Genomic DNA, 20268 nt, shown 5'->3' with positions numbered 1-20268 from the left:
ATTTCCCGAACGTCTGTACATAAAATTTATAATAATATATAAACATATATTTGTAGGTAACAATATAACTCCGTTGGACTTGACTCAAGGTAAGTATAATGTAACTAAAAGTTATTCTATTAATTCTTTACTTTGTTGCAGATCATCGTGGGATACCCTCAGATGCTGCTGATCAACGGTAAGTATAAATTAATCTTCATTTTTATATTAATCTAATTTCTATTTTGTTGCAGGTCTTCGTGGGATGAAGCTCAATGCAACGGATCTCGAAATATCAAAATTAAACAGTTTTTTAATTCTGAAAAATCTTAAGTACCACTCGAACCGCACTCATCCTTTTTCAGGGATACTGGAGTGTTGCTCGAGAGGCTTCTTTAGTCACCCTTGAGTCATTCCGAAGTGATGCTTGAGTCGCTGAATCACGTATCTCAGAGAGTACTCAAGAACCTCCCTGAGTCAGTCTTTTTTGTGTCTAAAGTATGTCTTGGGTACCACTCAAAGTGCTTCTCGAGGACATACGCTACTGTCTTAAGATTATGTCTAAAGTGAATCCTAAGGTCTCTCAAGACTGATCCCGAGCACTTCCCGAGTATGGTTCGAAACAGGTGAGCAGATGCTCAAGCATCATCGCGAGTTATTACCCTCAGTAGATACTCGATTGTCTTGAGCATCACTCCAGCCCTGCCTTAAGTAGGTTCTATTTGTCGCCAGTTCTACTCACATATCTTAAGTCTTGAAACCCAAATCTTGAAACTCAAAGATTTTAATATAATAATAAAATAAACCAAATATATCTACTAATCGATCTTAATCATAATTTATAACATATCGTGGGTACTTAAGAACTACTTAAGTCTTGCTCGGATACAACTTACGTCTCTAGGGATCCACTTTACGGGCTTTGCTTGGATCTCCATCTTGGACGGCTTCCTCCTTCTCTGAGTTCTGCTGGTCGCGTCCCTGCGATTCCGGATCAGGACGGCCCTGGTCAGGTTCTCCTTGGTCAGGTCCTTCCTGGTCCGGATTCCCCGATGACTGCTCCAGAGTTGTCCTCTCAGAGTCCGGCTGGTCACTAGTTGACAACGTCAGGCTGCTCCTGGTCAGAGTCTTCGTAGTCCGGATACCCAGGGTCAGGTTCTGTCTGTTGCTCCTGATGGCTGGTTGGTCTGGTTAGATTATAACCATCCTCATCCCCGGCCGCCGTCCCCGGTTGGTTATAAGAAAGCCGCATCTTGATATTAGTTGCTTTGCTTTCTACAATGGACGGTCGTCCACTTTTTCCTGCGCCGCTCGAGTTCGCCTGTGATCGGTTTGCGCTTTCGGCCTCCGGCCTCCAGCCTTTTGCAGCGTGGGCCTGCTGCACACTCCCGCCTGAGGGTGTGTTCGCGGTCGTTTCGTCCGTGGACCCAGCCTCACTCGAGTTAGCTTGTGATTGTCGGGCGAGGATGATGTTGGCCGCTTCAAGTTTTTCCTTGACTTTTTGTCTATATCTTTGATTTGCGAATTTTTTCATGTATTTTCTGTGTTTTTCTCGCTCTTTCTGCAGGGTTGATAATGATTTCCCTCTTGATTGTTTTGTTTTGGATGATTTAGTGTCTCTGTTTGATTCTGACGTTTTTCGTGAATGTCTATCATCACTGTATGGCTTTATTGTTCTTCTTGAATGCCTGTCATCTTTGTGTGATTCTGTCGTTCTTCGTGTATGCATGTCGTCTCTATGTGATTCCGTTGTCTTTCGTGAATGCTTATCATGATGGTGATGTTTTCTCTTTGACGGTGGGCTGTCAGATTCAGTTTCCTGGAGACGTTTTTGTATTTGTGCTTTAGTTTTTCCGAGTCGTTCTAAACTTACTCGTGGTTCCTTGGTGTGTTTTTCTGTTGATGTCGCTGGTGTTGGCGATCTATTTTCTTTTTCACTGCTATCTCTTTTGAATAAACGAGATTGTCCAGTTTTGTATATTTGGTATTTTTCTGAGCTCGACCTTGTCTTTCTGGATGTGTTGCTTGTTCTTCGGTCTTCATTTTGTGTATATTCGGGGTCAGAAAAAACCCATGGTTGTCCCTCTGGTGACGGAGGTTTTTCTGCTTTTCTTTGAGACGACGTTGATTTTAAACTTGATCGGCTGGTTTCTCTTGGTTTGTTATCCTTGTCTCTGCTTCGTGATGGTCCTGGTTTGGGATTTTGTTGTTTCTCTACGTCTTCTGATGACGATGTGTTTTCGAGTTTCTTGATTCTTTCGTTACATTCGTTTAGGATGCGTTCTATTTTTGCGATTTTCTTTTGTAACCGTTGTTCCTTGGTCTTCTCAAGTTCCTCGATCTTTTTGCGTTTCTCCTCTATCTCTCGTTTGAGGCTGTCGTATCTTTTCCTCTGCTTATCGTAATTCATTTTGAATCTGCAATTTGAAAAGAGAGACGCACTCATTAGAGTGTTCCCACTATTGTTTGACGAGGTCTGTGTGATCTCGCTAATTTTTTGGTGATGACTTGTGATTGATTCAAGTCTGTGTCTTATTTGGGTGGGTTTTAGTTAGGGTGGGTGTCATATTTGGATAGAGTTATGTGAAATTTAGTGTCTACGTCGGGGTTGCGCTCCCGCCATTTCGCTTTTTCCGTTTGCAGTCGTCCTTGGGTAATCTCATAACTATCCAAGTTTCGTCAGAGTCTGGAGGTGATTCTAGTTCATATTCGAGTTTACTTGTTCTACTGGGTTTGATCCACATTTCGCATGAATCATCCGTGTCGGGTGACAGCATTCGTGCGAATGACGAGAGTCGCGGTGGTCGTTTGCGTCGTCTTCGCGGTGATGTGCTCGGTGGTGTTGAGTGTTCCTGTTCATATGCCGTTTCTTGTTCCGTGCTGTCTCTCGACTCGGTGTCTTCCGTAGTGGTTGATGGTCCTTGGCTGGGCTGGTCTCGGTTTACTTCGCGATCTCTCCACGCTGGTTCGCGATGCGGTCTGAGCTGGCGGGTATTAAACTGGCCAACCAGTTCAGTCGACAATCTCTCGATATTGTACGCGTTAGGATGTACTTCGTATTCGGAAGGGTCCCTCGTATATAGCAAATAATTTATGGATTTTTGAATGGCGTTGATCGCTTCGCCTGTGAGACTTGATCCATACGAGGTCTCCCTCCTTGTACGGCGTCGCCGTTCCGTGCTTTTCAGCCTGTTGACGGCGTTTGCGCGCCATAACGCGGAGTTGTTCGGTCGCTGATTCTTTTAGCCTGTCACGGTCCACTCTAGGTACCACCTGAGATCGCAGAATTTGGGGAGGACCGATTACGAGGTCCACTTGTCTATCCTCAAGCCACGCAGGTGGCACTCCCGTGCTAGAATGTTCCGTGGCGTTGAGAACTTGTTCTACACGAGGGACAATTTCGTCCCAGCGTCGATGGTCATCGCACGCGTAGGCTCTCAACGATCGGCCCAGTTCCCGCATGACCCGTTCGACTGGGTTACTCTGCGGGTTGTAGGGTGATGTTCTCCGTACTTTAAAACCCATTCGCCTGGCGAATGATCGCCAGTGTCCCGATAGGAACTGACCGCCGCAGTCAGTAAGGATTTCGTCCGGTATCCGGTTTACATCGACGAAGTAGTACTCTTCGAGTACCCGCATTATCGTTTGAAGTTTTTGGTCTTTGATCGGATACATTTTTATATATTTACTAAATTGGTCCATTATTACCAAACGTACGCATGACCATCGTACGAGCGCGGTAGCGGACCGTATAAATCGATAGAAACGACCTCGCCGATGTTTTGCGGTAAGTCGTAATATTCTGGCCCTCGAGTGGGCCTTGGATAGACCTTTGTGACTATACATAAATGGCTCGACGCTACCGCGTCTCTGGTGATCCGTTCGACGTTGGCTATGTCGAAGTAGCGTCTGGCAAATTCCAATATTTTATCTGTGCCAAAGTGAGTTAAGTACTGGTGAATTCTCAGTACCAAATCCCAAGCTACTTTGTCAGGTATTACGACTCGGTCGCTTCCATCGGGTTGTTTCGTTCTAATAAAACCGTCGCGCAGCTCGTATCGTTCGGGAAATTCCACAGCTCGTTGTAAGGTCTGTGGATCGTCGATCTGCGCATCGAGTATTAAATTCACCCACCCACGAGTGTTCTCACCTTCATGCAGATCCGCCATGAGGCAGATGCGAGGAGCGAATTTCTTTCGTCCCTCATGATCCCACTCGTGGTTGGTGTTACAATGGTCGCTGGACGCGGAGGAGTCGGAGTCGTCGATGTTTCAACTCTTCTTCCACCGCGTACTCCTCTCGGTAGGTTTGCGATGTCTTTTGAGTACCGGTTTGCGAGACAGCGCGTCCGCCGTGGCATTGGATGGTCCCGGAATGTGTTGCACGTCCAGGTTAAATTCCTGCAGGAATGCTAACCATCTCGCCATCCGTTGGCTAGCGACGGCGCACGCGCTTACAAATTTAAGCGCTCGGTGGTCAGTCTTAACTCGCACCGGTCTGCCCATTAGCAGTACACGCCATTTCTTAAGGCACCATACAAGCGCTAAGCCTTCTAACTCGGTTACAGTGTAGCGGCGTTCCGCGCCTCGAAGTCCTCGACTAGCGTACGCGACCGTGTACTCAGTACTCTCGTCGCTGTACTGAAATAGACGCGCTCCTATACCGACATTCGACGCGTCTGTTTCGACTCCTAGGTTCATGGTCGGGTCTAACAAATACAACTTTGTCGCGCTGCTGACACTGATCTTGATATCGCAGAATGCTTGTTCTATCGTAGAGTCCCAAAGGAACTTTGTTTCTTTCTTGAGTAATTTTTCAAGGTGTACAGTGTATCGCGCAAGATTTGGAATAAATCGTCTGTCCCAATGTACAAGTCCCAGGAAGGATTGGACTTCTTTCTTATTACGCGGTTTGGGAAACGCGACAATGTTCCTTTTGGTCTCGTCAGTTATGGTAACGTGAACCCTGGATATGTCATGTCCGAGGAAGATAATGCGGTTCTTCGCAAACTTGCACTTTTCTTTGTTTAGTCGGAAGCCAGCCACTTGTAGGGCCTCGAACACGTTTTCGAGGTGCTCCAAGTGCTCGTCTTCCGTTTCGCTCGCAATTAATACATCATCTAGGTAGATGGTTACGTGTTGTTTAAGGTGCTGTTGATCTTTAAGCGCAGCCTCAATTGCGCGCGTAAACGAGGCACCCGCAGTTTTCAGCCCGAATGGTAAGCGTTTGAAGACGTAAGTTTGATGTTCGAAACTAAATCCGGTGTACTGGCAAGATCCCTCTTCGAGAGGTATCTGCCAGTATGCTTGCGTAACGTCGAGCTTATTAAATATTCGTTTTTGCCCGATTCCCGCCAATACTTCATCTATCGTGGGCGGTTGCGTATGGTCGTTCTCCATCTGATCATTGATGGAGCGTGCATCGAGGCAAATTCGAATTTTTCCGTTTGGTTTGGTTACGGCGACTAACGGACTCACAAACTGCGTGGCGGCCCTCTCTACGACGCCTAGACCTTCCATCTCTCGGATCTGTCGTCTGACCTCGTCCACGTGTTTTCGTGCGATTGGATAAGCCTTACCTTTGAAGGGCTTAGTATTGATCATCCGGATCACATGTTCGTATCCAATGATTCTACCTAGGGATCCATCCAATAGTTGGTCGTATTTCTCGAGAAGGTACTCGAGTTTTCGCGAAAACCTCTCGTCGGTAATCGCGGGCATGTAATCGGGACCCTCTATAGGTGTTTCGAGTCCCTCGCGGTTTTCCGTCGAGTCCTTTATACAAGGCATTCGCGACTCGAGCTCCCCTTCAGGTTCGAGCGAAGGGGCGTCAATGACGCTTGCGAGGTGGCGCTCAGAGCCCGTTCGCGGGTCTCTGAGAATCTCCTCGCTAGCTTCGCTCGACTCTGCGGATTCATATCGCGAGCTGTCCGTAGGTGACGCGGACGGTTCGCGATATTCGCGCATATTGGCGCATGCTGTATCAGCGCCTGAGGTTGACGGCTGATTCGCGTCGAACGATTCGCGCGGTAGTATCGCGCGATTCGCGCTGATGGCCAGGTTAGGCCTTGGTTCTGGGCAAGTCACCGCTATTTTATTCTTTCCCAGAAAATCCGCACCAAGGATTATGGGAATATATAGCGTTTCAATCGCGTAAAACTCATGTACGTATCGGCTCGCGTTTCCATCAAGATCCTTAAGTTCGATCTTCAATTGTACCAGTGAGTTGGTATGCACTCCTTTCTGGTTAAACGCGCCTCGTATATGAGTTTTATTTATCTTTACGCGAGGAAAGATGGTTTCAATGTCCAAATCGGTTTTCGCCTTAATCCGTTGTTCGAAGTCTCGGATGACGCGAGGGTCAACAGCGAAGACGGCGGCTCCGGTATCCAGAAGCGCCTTGACGGTTGCGCGGTCGATCTCCTTCTCGCCCTCGGCGATAACGGAGACCTCGATCGTCGGAACCGTTCTGGCATCTTTTTCGGAATCTCGATCGCGGTTCTCCATTTCGCGAAGCTCCGACAGGATCTCGTCCGTCCTCAGAGACGACACGTTATTGCGTGTTTCGCGGGATCGCGAGGGCTCTCGGGGGCGAGACGGCTCGCGCGATCGCGCAGCCTCTCGCTGACCCGAAGGCTCCCGCGGTCTCGAGGACTCTCGGGGTCCTGTTGGTTCGCGCGGTTTGGAGGGTTCTGGTCGATTTCGAGTACCGGAGGTTTCGCGAGAAGTCGCTGGTCGTTTCTCGGGAAATGAGTCTTTACGCGTAGGGCGCTCCGTCGACCTCGCGGAGGGCTCCCGCCTGTCTTGATATTCTCGCGATTTGCTCACGTAGCTCGCCCTAGAGACAGTTCGCTCACGCGACTGCTCTCCAGTTGCTGGCTGTCGATATTTTCCCTGATCGCGGCGCTCTTGCGACTCGGCGCGCTTCCCGGGATAGTAACCCCTTTTGGAATCGCGACTTTGAGATCTATTATCACGTCGATATCCGCGGTCCGGAGAATACCTGGGATAATCGACTTCGTCGCGCCCGCTGTACGCGGATCTTCCGTACAGTTCCGTACGAGAATATTTTCTTTCCAATTCGAGTTCGCGCTTCAGTCTCTGTCTGACTTTGATATAATTTCGATTGCGTTCGCGATTTTCTATGACGGATAAATGATGACAAAGTTCGCGAACGGTGTCTATACGTGACATTATCAAGTTTTCGTATATGTCAGCGGTGAAATGCTGACTCAGGTACTCTACGAGTTCGTATTCGGGTAAAGGCGGTGTCAAAAATCTCGCGTCGCGAGCGTACTTCTCCACGTATTCCGACATGGACCGGCCCTTCTGGTAGTCGTATACGCCACTTCTGATCGCGTCGCGAAACTCATTTTGGTCCGCGCGTCCCCAGTATTTATCCCGAAACCTGATAACTACTTCTCCAAATTCCTCGAACTCTTGCAATTCGAACCAGTCCAATGCTCGGCCCGTGAGGCAGTGCTCGAAGAAGTAGAGTCTGTCGCTTTCTCTGAGTCCGTCGTGGTCCGCGATTTTAAGGAATTTTTCCCAAAATCTCATCGGATGCAATTTGTCATTACGACCCGAAAATTTTAAGTCACCGAACGGGTTAGATCTCGGTGGATCTCTCGTTGAGTATCTCGGTCCCGCATTCGATTCGCTGTAAGATGGAATACGGAGTCGGCGTCTCTCGGAAACGTACTCACGTTCGGGCTCAGGGTCGTATATGTCAGTGATTCGTTCGTCTCGTCGATCCAGTCCACGGGTCAACGAAGTCGTTAATATTCGCGATCTGATGTCATCGTGCGTCTCGACCGAATCGTTACTCCCGTATTGCCTTGGCATTCGGAAAGTGTTCCAATTGTCTGTCATTTTCGGTTGGTTAATGTCCGGTTTCGTCTCGTCAGGTTTAGAAGTTGCTACCTTATTAGCTAGATCTTCTATAATTCTTTCCATTCTTGACATTTGCGCGCTTAGCTCCGTCAATCGCGGATCAGGCGTAGGTGCTATCGGCGCATTTGGGATCACAGTCCTTACGGTACTGCTTAGAAAAGATGGGTCTTCCAGATCCCAACTCGTCAAGTTTGCTTCGGTTGCGGTGCTGTCCAGGATCGATCGGATGGTCAGCATGCTGTCCATCGCCCTGGCGAGTATTCGCTCGCTCGGTTGCGTCACAACGCTTGACTCCGATACAGTCCTACTCAACGTTCCGCTTCCGACTGGTATAAAAGATGGTGGCTTTAAGATCGACTGCGAAGGACCGTACGCCCGTCCCGATCGCGTCGCGGGTCTCGTCTCGACGAGATTATCTTTTCCGCCCTCCGCGGTCGACATGGCTACTCTTATCGACGTTACACTCGCGATTAGAGTCTACGGTTCGCAATCTATACTTGTTAGTCGCCCGTAATCCACCCTTTAGTGTTCGCGCTCCTACTCGAGTAGTCTTTTGAAAAAATTTTGCACAGAGGGCCTCTTTAGAAAAGGGGGTTCTTTAGTCCCTGAAATCGTACTAAAGTAGTTGCTCGCATGTCGTAGAGTTGACCTCGATGGCCTTGAGTAGTTGCTCGAGTAGTATTTTCGACAAATTTTTGCACAGGGGGCCCCTTTAGGACCAGGCCTGCTTAAGTCTCGAGTCGTCTATACGAGTATGTCTTACGAAGTCTTAATGTTTGACTATAGTGCTCTCGAGTGGGTACTTGAGTTAAGATCTTTAAAATTTTTGACAGAGGGCCTCTCTCGAAACAGAGGTGCTTAAGTTCCTTGTTGCCGCCTCAAGTACCACTTATTGGATCTTAGTATTAATGGAATGCCCCTGAAGTGGATTCTTAAGATGTGATCTAGAGAAATTTGAACAGGGGGCCTCTTTAGAAACCGTATTACTTGAGATTTTAATAGTAGACTCAAGTTTAATTTTTATCTAGGCAAGACTGAGTTGAAACACTCGAGGGTCTTCTCGAGTAGTTGAGAAAATAAAAATCGGACAGAGTGTCCTTTTTGCAATCAGTGGTACTTGAGTGCGTGCTTCTGTTTCGCGATTTCGTCCAAGTGATCTTAGAATCTGGTCGTGTTTCGACAATCGCGTATTTGATCGGGCGCGAAATAATACATGAACCCGAGAAGCAGTATAACCAATACAACGCACGCAATGTGTACCGCAATCATGTTTCCTTAATTCTAATGATTATATACTAGTTCTATACCTAAGTTTGCGTTTATACGCTAAAGATTATACCGGAGTATGTACTCGAGGTTATCTAAAAATATTTTTGAAAAGAGGGGCTCTTTAGAATAGAGCTTGCTGGAGTAGGTGCTCGAGATCTGTTTTATGTTAAGTATCACCTATCAGTAGGTGCTTCAGATGTTCTCGAGATAGTTTCAACGCCTACTGAAGTACAGACTTGTGAAAATTTTGAAAAGGGGGACCCTTTAGGATATGGTGCTCTCGAGTATGTACTCGAGTATTACACGAGTAATTAGAAGTATCTCTTAGGAGGTACTTAAGTTATACGGAGGGTTTTTCTTGGAGTCTACTGGAGAGGATACTTAAGACTCCCTTAAGAAAATTTTTGACAAGGGGGTTCTTTAGGAAATGGTATACTTGAGTTGTGCTTGAGTATATATGAGAAGCTACCTGAGAATATATAAGAATATACCTAAGAATATACCGAAGTAATAGTAAAAGTTACTTGAGATTATGCTAGAGACTACTTAATATTAACTTAAGAAAATGTGAATATATACTTGAGTTTATACTTGTGAAGTACTTAGTTTTGTAAAACCTTTAAATAATATTAATTTTTGTAATTTTTTAATTTTTATAAAAGCGGGATAGGATATAGAAAGGATAGCTATATGGTAAAAATGTCTAAATGCGCTTAAAACTACGTTTCACGACAATTATTCGCGATCCCGAGTAGTTACTACAGTGCCTACTCAGCTACTTGTTTCAAATTTTTGTCAATAACTCGTTAATTATCCAGATTTGTCGATCAAGCGCTCTAGTGAGCGTGTACCACGTTCGATTCTATCGGACTATATCGAGATAACCCGGTTATTACGTCTTTATTATGGATTTTCTTTGTCTAGTACGGTATGACCTGTCACTTGATTTTTAACAGGCTTTATCTCGGTAAATATTAATGCAAATTAATCGCAATTGCGTGTCCAGGTGTAGTTTTTAGTGCTCTACATACGTGTCTAAGGAGATTTGCGCTAAGTAGAACCGTTTAGTTTTTCACTCTAAGACCTCATACATCAAAATCTAGGTCGAAATGGTTGATTTTCCATAGAAAATAATTAATATCTCGCGTTCTATTAACATTAAATACTTCAACGAGGTGTCAACAAGTCAGAAATTTTCTCCCGGTTCCAAAAATTCTAGTCCCGATTCGATCTGATCACTAGAACGAAAGTTATGTCCAAATAGTGACACTAATTTCTTTGTCGCAGAAGCTGCGACTGACCAAACTGTGATTATTGATAACTTCTTTGTTTATGAACCGATTTTAACGTTCCTGGTCTCTCTGAATTTGTATTCACAATCTCTAGTTAGATATCTAAGCGCAATTTGCCTAGGACATTTCGTTTGGCCGGCGCGGGGTTTCTGACTTTGATTTTGTCGTCCGCAGCGGATTTTCAATTTTCAATTGTTAATAACTTTGTAAATAATTATTACACGGATATAATCCGGATGTTTATGGGTTCGTATTGTTATAAATATTTCAAAAATTCTATCTAGAAATCGCTGTGACGCGCCTATCAAAAGTTTTCTTTGTCTATAGCATATATGCTATGTTTATTTTTATATTGACTGTATCTTTGTTAATAATGACTCAATCTTCTTGATTTTTCGTGTCCAGGTGTATCTCGTACTTACCATCCAACGCCCCTAAAGTGAGTCAGGCTCACTGGTCTAGGAAAAATTTCACCGTCTAGACATTGTGTCTGAATTTTTACTTGGAAACTGTCTATTTTTCACCTAAAATAATTTATTTTTCGCGTTCTGAGCATGCAAATTACATCCTCCGGGTGTCAGCAGACTCGATTTTTTGTCGCGATTCTATAAATTCCAGGCTCGTTGCTGGCGGATTGCTAGAACGGATTTTATTGTCGAAAAGCGGTGCTATTTTCCGTGTTTCCGTATTGGATTTGTTATCGTCAATAACTAATGAACGCGTTGTTCACATTTAATGATCCTGGTGTTTCCAGGTTCAGGTTTTGACTCTCTAGTTAAGCATCTACCGAGATCTTCGCTGAGTCTTGTACTTTCAGAGTTGGTCCTTAGACCTTATCATACAAAAACACTGCGGAAAGTGTCAGTTTTACCTACAAAATAATTTATTACTCGGCTTCTATTTATGCTAATTGGTTCATCCGGGTGTCTCTGGGTCAGGAATTTTGTTCTCCACTTGAATATTATTTTTGCAACGCGCTCGGATGCGCCGTTTGGAATTTATCCTCAAAAAGTGAGGCTATTTTGTTAGTCGCAGCTGCGGAGATGTCTGAAATTGTTATTTAAGATAACTTTTGAATAGCTAGGCCTATTTTAATGTTCCTAGACTCTATGGGTAGCTCTTTTCATTAGCTAATGTGGCATCTAAGTGGAATTTTGATTCGACTCAGGAATTAAAAGTTTTCTTTGTACCTTTGACTTTTCTTGCAGGAATGTATCATGTATAATACAAAATCTTGAATGTCTTTTGAATCCGTTGTCTCACACGGATGGTTCTGGTATCGTAGGCTTCAGAAATTTATTCTTTATTTAGATTTTAGCATTAGGATGTTGGTCTATGAGTCTAACTATAATCGCTAAGCAAAATGCCCTTGTCTCTTGACAAGTGGGGTTATGTGACACTTTACGCAATGTTACCGGTATGAATCTTCGGAAAATCGCTTCTACAGTGTAATATATTGTTATTTTCGACTTACCGTCGATGTCTTCTTCCTGTTTTCGGCGTCGGGTCCGTATCACGTACGCCTTTTTCGTTATCCCTCGTTGTCGGCTTCTTGCCGAATGATCGCTTGCTCGCCGCGGGTCTTGCAGGTCTTGGCAGCTTTTAGTCGTATCAGCGCGTTCGCCACCGGAATTCTCGTCGGATTTACGCGTCGCGGATGAAATCTATCGCGTCTTATTTCGCGCGCGTCTCTGGACACCTCCGTCCAGTATGGCGGCCCAAGAGGAACTCTCTCTCTTTCCAATATGGCGGAACTACTTTATGCCGTGTTCACTCGCGCAGTGATACACGGTCGTTCTCAATATCCGCGATTGCGACGATAGTTTTTTAGGCGTTATTCGTCGTTTCTTCGGCGGATTTGACGGAATTTATTACTTCTCGATGTAACTCGATAGTTTTCCGTATGAATTTGATATTTCTTGGCAACTTGCGCGTTTCGCGACTGTCACGGTCGCCATTCGGAACGCTTCGTATGGGACCGTCCGTTTTCTCTCTGTAGCAACTTTACGTACGATCCATCTACTTCACCTACGCGTTACCCTTCCCGTCGGCATGTTACATCGTCAAGAAGAGTGCATCAACCCGATAAATAGTTCTCCAGGCTACTTACCGGGCCGCGGAGGGTCCTGAATGTTCGCTGGCTTACGCTGTTAACTGTGTAACCGGACCTCGAAGGAGGTTGTCTGGCCGCTGCCTTCAGCGGAATCGAAGATGCAGGCTGCTCGCGTTTGCTGCAGCGGTTGGTCGCCACCCGTCCTAGAGAATAGGATGTACGGCGGGGCCCGGGAAGATGGACGGGACTCTTCGCGGGTATTCACTGCACTCACCGTACGACTTTCGGGTAAACACCACTTTATTTTATAAAAGTACAAATCGCGGGTATATTCTTCGCGATCGTTATCCCACGTTGGGCCAACGAGGCCTTACATATCACACACGCGGTATTTACTTCGCGGTTTATCGAGCGGTCGGCGAGGGGTTCTCTGCACGTCCGTGCTGTCCGAGCGACAGATTCCGACTCCCTTCTCCTCTCTCTCCCTTCATCTCTCTCACTCTTCTTTTCTCCTCTACTGCATCGAACCCCTCCCCGCGGCTCGCGCAAGCGCTCTTTTGACTCGCTGGTCGCAACAAAATAAAAAAAAATCTTATTATCTAATTCCGCACGTATAAATATATAACTCTATATAAATATACTCTTTTTTTTTCTTTCAGTGTCGCCGCTTGCACCTCTACGGATCATCTATACTCTCGGTAAGTTTTAACGTAAACATAATTTTCTTTGTATTAATTCTTCTTTCTGTTTCAGGTGACGGCAGCGTGAGACATCGCGGGACATCGAGGGACGTCGCGGGATATCACCAATCACCGGTAAGTTGTGTAGCTAAATAAGAAACTTAATCCTAACGCTTATTGCCCTTTTCAGGTACTTGAGTCTATTGCGGGATACCCATGGATCGAAGGTCTTACAGGAACAAAATGCTACTTAAGGTAAGTACATTCTTGGTTAAGATGCTTCAAGTATCATCGACCTCCTCGGTGATACTTGAGGTGCACAATTAACTCGATTAAACCTATAAACTACTTATAGCTTATGCCTTCTTAAGTCTTTAGATAAAAAATAAAAATTTCTTCTCATTTCAGGATTATATGCGGGTGCTCAGGCCTAGTCTTTTGCCTACTTCTTACACCTCCATCTCTAACTGGTACTTTTCGGAATCGCCTGGGATCCTTCATCTTGGCTCCGATCAATAAACTAAATTAACTATTGTTTTCCTCTGATTAATTCGATTTCTTTTTCCCTTATCTTAAGTTTTGGTATTTTGACTTAAGATAAACCTAACAAAAAATCTCTTTCTTAAGATTATGCGAACATAAATAAAAATCCTTTCTTAAGTCAAATAAAATTTTTACAAAACTGAACTTCTTAAGATTAATGCGCGACTTATTGCTAATTACTTTCCTTTCAGGTACTGCATCGCGGGACTTCGAGGGACTTCTCCACTCTCCTGTCTGCTACAGTTTCCGCTCGCTGCTGGTCGCTGTTCCGTTTATTGGCGCCAGGTCCCTCTGGTTCCTTAAGTGCCCGCTGGTCACGTCCTAGTGGGTCCGGTTCTCGGCGGTTCTGGCCCTCGTGGTCCGGATCTCGGCGGTTCTGACCCTCGGGGTCCGGATCTCGGCGGTTCTGACCCTCGGGGTCCGGATCTCGGCGGTTCTGACCCTCGGGTTCCGGATGATGGGTGTCGGGTATCCCCGGGTCAGGGCAACGGATGCTTGGATGATCCAGGTCCGGTCGGCGGACGCCGATAGACTCGAGGTACGTCAGAATCTGGTCGAGCTCTCCAGGCTGATCTTTTTTTTAGGGTTGGTTCGGTTAGTTTAGGTTAGGTTTGGTTAGGTTAGGTTTTAGTATGGTTAGGTTGTAACCGGACCTCTATTGGGGCTTAAGGGCGTCCCGTCTCCCGCAGCTCATCTGTCGCCGCTCAAGGACGCACCGTTGAAGATAGCAGGTTCGCGCTTTTCTAAGCACGGATCGTGGTCGCCACCCGTCCTGAACGGAGTATATATCAGGTCCCTGGAGGATGGACGGGGACCCTCGAGGGCACTCACTGCACGTTTTATCGTTTCCAGTCTTTATTCGTGTCGCACTACACTTTTTACGCAGCTGCCGCGTCGTCGCCTTGCGTCGCCTCTCTCGGGGTTTTCGAGCCGGCACGTCCGGTCTCCTCGAACGCTCGAAGCCAACTCTCTCCATTCCTCTCGCTCATTCATCCACCCCGACGCGCCGACGCAGACAGCTCGCGTGCTCTTTTTTGTACAATTATGATCTTTTCTTAATCTACTACATAAAATAAAAATTCTTTTTCTTAAGATAATAACAAATCTTTGGCTTAAGATAAACAGAAAAAATCGACTTCTTAAGATACTATCAAAGTGAATCCTTTTCTTAAAATAACGCAAAATAACAAATCTTTTGCTTGACATAAAAAACTCTTTTTCTTAAGATTATGCAAACTGAAAATTCTTTCTCGAGTCAAATAAAATCTTTAGCAAACAAAACTTAATCTTATCACCCGACTCACTTCTTTCTTCTTTTTTCATATGTCCGCCCGTTCCTCGGGCTTCTGGGCCTCCTCGACCGGTATCTCCGGGGGGTCCGGTCCGTCACGTCCCGGCTCTCCCAGGTTCGGGCGCTTCCGGTCCGTTCCCTGGGTGTTCCTCCGCGGCTGGTCCGGTTCCGGAGGGCTCAGGACCGGCAGGTCCGGCTCTGGAGGTCTCTCGCGCGGCCGGTCCGGTTCCGGACGGCTCTCCCTATGGGTCGCCATTCCGGTTCCTTCTTCTGCAACTGAATCAGTCAGTTCGGTTAGGGATTTCTCCGAACCATCCACGCCCCCGACCACCAGCCCCGTTTTTGCCGGCGATTCCTCCGTTAGTATGGCGATCAGTTGTCTTTCCAACGGGTCTTCCGTCTCCTCCCCGTCTCTGCGATCGCCACCCCTTCCGCTCTCGTCCTCCGGCCTCGGCGGTGTTGCAACGGTGGGCGGTTGCAAGGTTAGGTTAGGTTTTAGTTTTAGTATGGTTAGGTTATGGTTAGGTTCCCCCTCGTGGGTGTCGCCTTGTCGTGGCGAGGGGACTTGAAGGCCGGAGATCCCTCTCGGGGCCGTCTGGGCGACTTTGGTCGCTCGGATGTTCCGGGGAGGGTGAACCGGCTGGACCCAGCACACCCACGGTGGCCCAATGAGCTGATGGGTCCTTCCTGCTGGAGATCTAAGGATCTCCGGTCGGAGGGGCCCATCGGTGAGAGCCACCAAAACTGCATGGTGAACGCTGGACCATGCAGAAATAGGGACGTAAGAGGCTGGGCTGGGGAACCTAGGTTCCCTGGCTGAGACTCGAAGGTCCCAAGCGAGGGTTAGCCGAGCTCTTAGCCTGTGTGGCAGTCGGCCTGCCGGGTGAGCGCTGCGCCTGGCAGTATTAGGGGGGTGGCTGGCGAGGCCGGTCGCCAACTGGTGGCCGGACTGGTCAGTCACTCCCCACAGAGGGGCTTGGCCGATCCCCATCAAACGGCGTGGATGGCCTGATGAACTGGGCGTGTCCCCCACCGCCGGGGATCTTGGTCTTCGGTTGGGGCCCCCCCCCCTGGAGGGCCATCCAGGTGTGAATGAGTGTGATTGAGTGTGTGAGTGAGGTGTGGTCGGACCCGGATGGATATTCCCTGTAGACTAACCAAGGGGGGAGTAGTAGCCCCCCGACGCCGGCTGTGTGTGATGTTAGTACCTGACCTCTGCCGCGTAAGACGTCGTGAGCTCCTGTAGGCGGGGGATTCCCCCCGGGCCCTCCGGGCGACAAGGTCGCGCGGATGTCCCGGTGGGGTGAACCTGCGCTGCAATAGGAGCAAGATCGGCCTGAAAGGGCATGTTCAACGTTGGGGAACCGCTCGCACACGGTCGACGAGCCAATGCATCGGTTGAAGTCTGGGATCCCGGGTGCACGTATGGAGGATTACCCGGTCAGTATTTCCTCATACCCGGAGCTGCATAGGGTAAATTGTAGCACCGTCTGGCCTGAGGTTTGGAGGAGCGGCCCTTTCGGAGGGGTGCGCGTCCACTCGATAGGGGTGACGTTAAACCTTTAGCATCATTATGGCGCGGGTCTATCCTGTAACATTTTTTAGTAGAGTTATTCATGCACGGATAGATGTTGACCAACCGATAAGCCGCTTCTCGGCTTCTGTGCATTTTAACTAGGGTTAAACTTTAGGCGGGGAAGCACCCTCATTGCGTTATGGGGGTCCCATGATGGGCGAACCGCTATAAACACCAATATATAGACATGGAATCTCAAACACAATTCCCGATACGGCCCCAGGGGGAAAAAACTAGGTACGAGAAAGCAGAATCTCCGTACGAGGAGAATGGCCACACTAGCCGGGAAGGAGGCGAGAGTAGAGGCGGACCACCACCTGCCTGCCTTGCGAGCGACCCCAGCTCCTTTAAGGGGTTCGCACACATGGATGACTTGCTGGCTACAGATATGCCAGGCTCTCCAGAGGCAGAGACCTGCATAGTGCTTATACCAGATTCCATGGAAGGATACCAGTATGAAGCAGAAGAGGTGCAAGGCGATCCACTTGAGCTTCCAATTGCGGCGGTCCCATTGGACACGCAGGAGGAAGCACCGATGGACGCTGAGGATAACGTTCCACTCCACATCCGAGTGAAGGTGGCAGGAAGAAAGCGGGCGGTAGTGGAGGAAGATGAGGAGGAAGACTCCCTTTCCGACATACAGTCGGAGGGGAACCAAATAGACCCGCTAGGTGTCGTTGACACAAGGATGGAACAATCGCCCGATGAAGCGGTGCGGACAACTGATAAGCAACCCGCGTGCCCATCCCCGCGGATTACAAGGAAGAAAGGAGTAAAGACTGGAAAGGTCGATGAACAGAAAGAGAACACGACGACAGGTAAAAAGTCCTGTAAGAAAATGAAGCAGGACTCTAAGTCGCCTGACAGAGAAGAGGACCCAACGTCACAAAAGATCGTGACCTCTCCAATGGAGATTTTGGCGGCCACAGTTATAGGAGCCACTATGCATGAATGGGCCGATGAGATAGAGGATGCTCGACACAAGTCCTCAAACATGCATGGACGCCTGAGTGGGATAATGAAGAGGAATGTATGCAAAATCAAAGAAGGAATAGCAGCCTTGGTAGTCAAGGCGGAAGCCACTGGCGATCCGGCATTCCTCAGGATGAGGATTAACGAGTTGTTGATCAAACTCAAGGAGTCTGAGGGAGAGGTTACTCGGCTAAAGGAGCAATTGCGGAAAGTCAGTCCCATTCCCAAATCCCCACCAAGGAAGAGGAAAATGGGGGATGCTTCTCTAGGCAAGTCGGAAAAAGGAACTGCGGAAACAACAGAGGAAGAGCCACCGCTGCCTCAACGTCCCCCGATCAAAGGGGTCTCCCGCCCCATTCCTGGGATTGAGAGCTGCAAGGAGACCTCGGACACTGAGGGGGAACTGAGTAAGCAGATTGCGGCCCTGAAGGAGGCAAGGAAAACACTAAGGGAAAAGAGAATGGGACAGGATAAGGGCAGACAGGAAAGGAATGAAAACAACGGAAGAGAGGAAGGGGAAATTGGAAGTGGTAAAGTCCCTGGTACAGGAGTGGGTAACACTAGGGGGAAACCCCGCATTATAGAGGAGGTCGTCCTGGTTCCTCCAAGGTTTGATACCCTGAAAAAGGAAGATTTACCCCCCTGCCCCCCACTTCAGAGGGTTGGACGTTGGCCCGGGGAGGTCGTAAGGGGCATAAACCCCGCCGCGTGGTCCTGTCTGAACAGTCCTCTTCTGAAAAGAAGGGAAGGAAGAGTGCGGACATTCCCCCGATGCAGTCCCGCCGACGCACTCCGCGTACGGCGGCGGTGACAATCACCGGGGTAAAAGAAGATTTCCCCTATGCGGAGGCCTTGAAGGACGCCAGAACAAAGATTAACCTGAAAGACATAGGTATTGAAATCAGCAAAGTACGGCGCGCCCTTAACGGTGGCTTTCTTATAGAAGTCCCGGGAGGAGAGGAAGCTACCAGCAAGGCTAACCAATTGGCCATGAAACTAAGGGAGGTCCTAAAGGAAACTGCTAGGGTGGCATGTCCCACGAAAAAAGGGGAAATTAGGATATCGGGGCTAGACGACTCCATCTCCAAGGACGAAGTAGCGTGTGCCCTGGCAGATATAGGAGGTTGCCTACCAACCGAAATTCGGATAGGGAACATCAGATGCGCGGCGAGCGGTCTGGGAACTGCTTGGACGCAATTACCGCTCGCGGCTGCCTTGAAGGCATCAGAGGCGGTTAGGATGAAAGTCGGCTGGACTGTGGCTAGGCTCGAGCTTCTGGAGAACAGACCCCTGCAATGTTATCGTTGCTGGGAGTTTGGACACATCGGCAACACATGTAAAAGTGAAATATCTAGGGCTGGTTCTTGTTACAACTGCGGGAAACCTAACCACCTAGCTCGTGACTGCAAGAATCCCCCGTCCTGTGCCTTATGTAAGGGAAAGAAGCTGCCGGACGGGCACAGATTAGGAAGCCCTCGGTGTGGTATGGGCACCAAGAGTAAAGTTCCGGATCGGAGGCCGGTGAACACACAAACACAACAAGATGTTCAGGTGCCTCCAAGCGAATCTTAATAGAAGCCCTGAGGCGCAGCACCTGCTTTGCCAGTACATGGCTGAACGTAGGGCTGATGTGGGTATCATCTCAGAACCCAACAACATCCCAAAGTCAGTAAATTGGATACCGGATCGGACTGGTTTGGCGGTGGTAGTGTGGAGCTCTCAACTCGCATATCCCTGCGTGCTTAGATCACGAGGGTATGGATTTGTAGCGGTAGACTGCGGAGGAATGGTCATTGTCTCCTGCTACTTCTCCCCAAACTTAGAAATTGACGAATACGATGCGGCTTTGGGGGAACTAGCCGACTGCGTTCGCAGTTGTAGTGGATCCCCTATGGTGGTGACTTTAATGCGAGAGCCCGAATCTGGGGATCAAATGACACCACTCAGAGGGCCATCCACCTGATGGAGTTGATGTCAGCGCTTGATCTACGCCTTGCAAACATGGGTATGGAGCCAACCTGTATTAGAGCACAGGGTACCTCGGTGGTGGACCTTACGTGGACCCCGGGGATGCTCCTACGGATAAGGGACTGGAGAGTCATCCCAGGAGAAGAATTGGAAGTCCTCTCGGACCACAGGTACATCTCCTTTGTGGTTTACCCTATGCGCAACCTGGAGATATCTGTGGAAACAGGACGGGACGGCATGAAGTTCATTCGCTGGGCAAAATGGATGCAGAAAGATTCAGGGCTGCCTGGATGTTAAGGGAATGGGGCCTTAAGGACACAGCCACTATGAGCGCGGAAGAACTGGCTGGGGTAATACATGAAATCATGGAGGAGGCGTGTGATGCGAGTACCCCGCGAAATAAGGGACCGCCTCGACGTACTAACATGTATTGGTGGAATGAGGAGATCGGCAAACTCCGGAAAGAATGCGTGAGACGGCGGCGAATCATGACCCGGGCGGGAACCACACAGAATGTTGAGGCAAGGCTTGTGGCCAAAGTAAACTACAAGGAAGCGCGGTGTGTCTTGCGCAAGGCTATTGGGAGAGCCAAGGCGAAAGCTTGGGAAGAGTTGATTGGCGATTTAGATAGGGACCCTTGGGGCCGCGCATACAGACTAGTTATGGGTAAACTTCGTCGCGCCACACCATCGGCAACTGAAGTCATGCCGATCCAAGAAGTGGAACGGATCTTAGATGATCTATTTCCGAGAG

General features: G+C 48.2%; 3 protein-coding genes across 3 annotated transcripts; 1 reads left to right on the top strand and 2 right to left on the bottom strand.

Moving 5' to 3' along the window:
- Positions 1-879: 879 nt before the first annotated feature.
- On the bottom strand, positions 880-3654 carry LOC109504444 (nuclear speckle splicing regulatory protein 1-like). The gene is made up of 4 exons (XM_019844344.1): positions 3104-3654; positions 2581-3051; positions 1125-2396; positions 880-1072 (listed from the first exon to the last, which is right to left on the bottom strand). The coding sequence occupies exons 1-4, from the start codon at positions 3652-3654 to the stop codon at positions 880-882; spliced, it is 2487 nt and encodes an 828-aa protein (XP_019699903.1).
- Positions 3655-15027: 11373 nt separating this feature from the next.
- Positions 15028-15990, bottom strand: LOC112589489 (coiled-coil domain-containing protein 86-like). The gene has a single exon (XM_025303013.1). The coding sequence runs from the start codon at positions 15988-15990 to the stop codon at positions 15028-15030; it is 963 nt and encodes a 320-aa protein (XP_025158798.1).
- A 3166-nt stretch (positions 15991-19156) lies between these two features.
- Positions 19157-19510, top strand: LOC105189486 (uncharacterized). Its single transcript, XM_011151596.1, has one exon. It carries the CDS (start codon positions 19157-19159, stop codon positions 19508-19510), a length of 354 nt encoding a protein of 117 aa, XP_011149898.1.
- Positions 19511-20268: the final 758 nt, after the last annotated feature.

This window comes from Harpegnathos saltator, unplaced genomic scaffold (assembly GCF_003227715.2).
Source record: "Harpegnathos saltator strain DR-91 unplaced genomic scaffold, Hsal_v8.6 scaffold523, whole genome shotgun sequence".
Taxonomy (NCBI): domain Eukaryota; kingdom Metazoa; phylum Arthropoda; class Insecta; order Hymenoptera; family Formicidae; genus Harpegnathos; species Harpegnathos saltator.
This window is presented reverse-complemented; position numbering and strand designations above follow the sequence as displayed.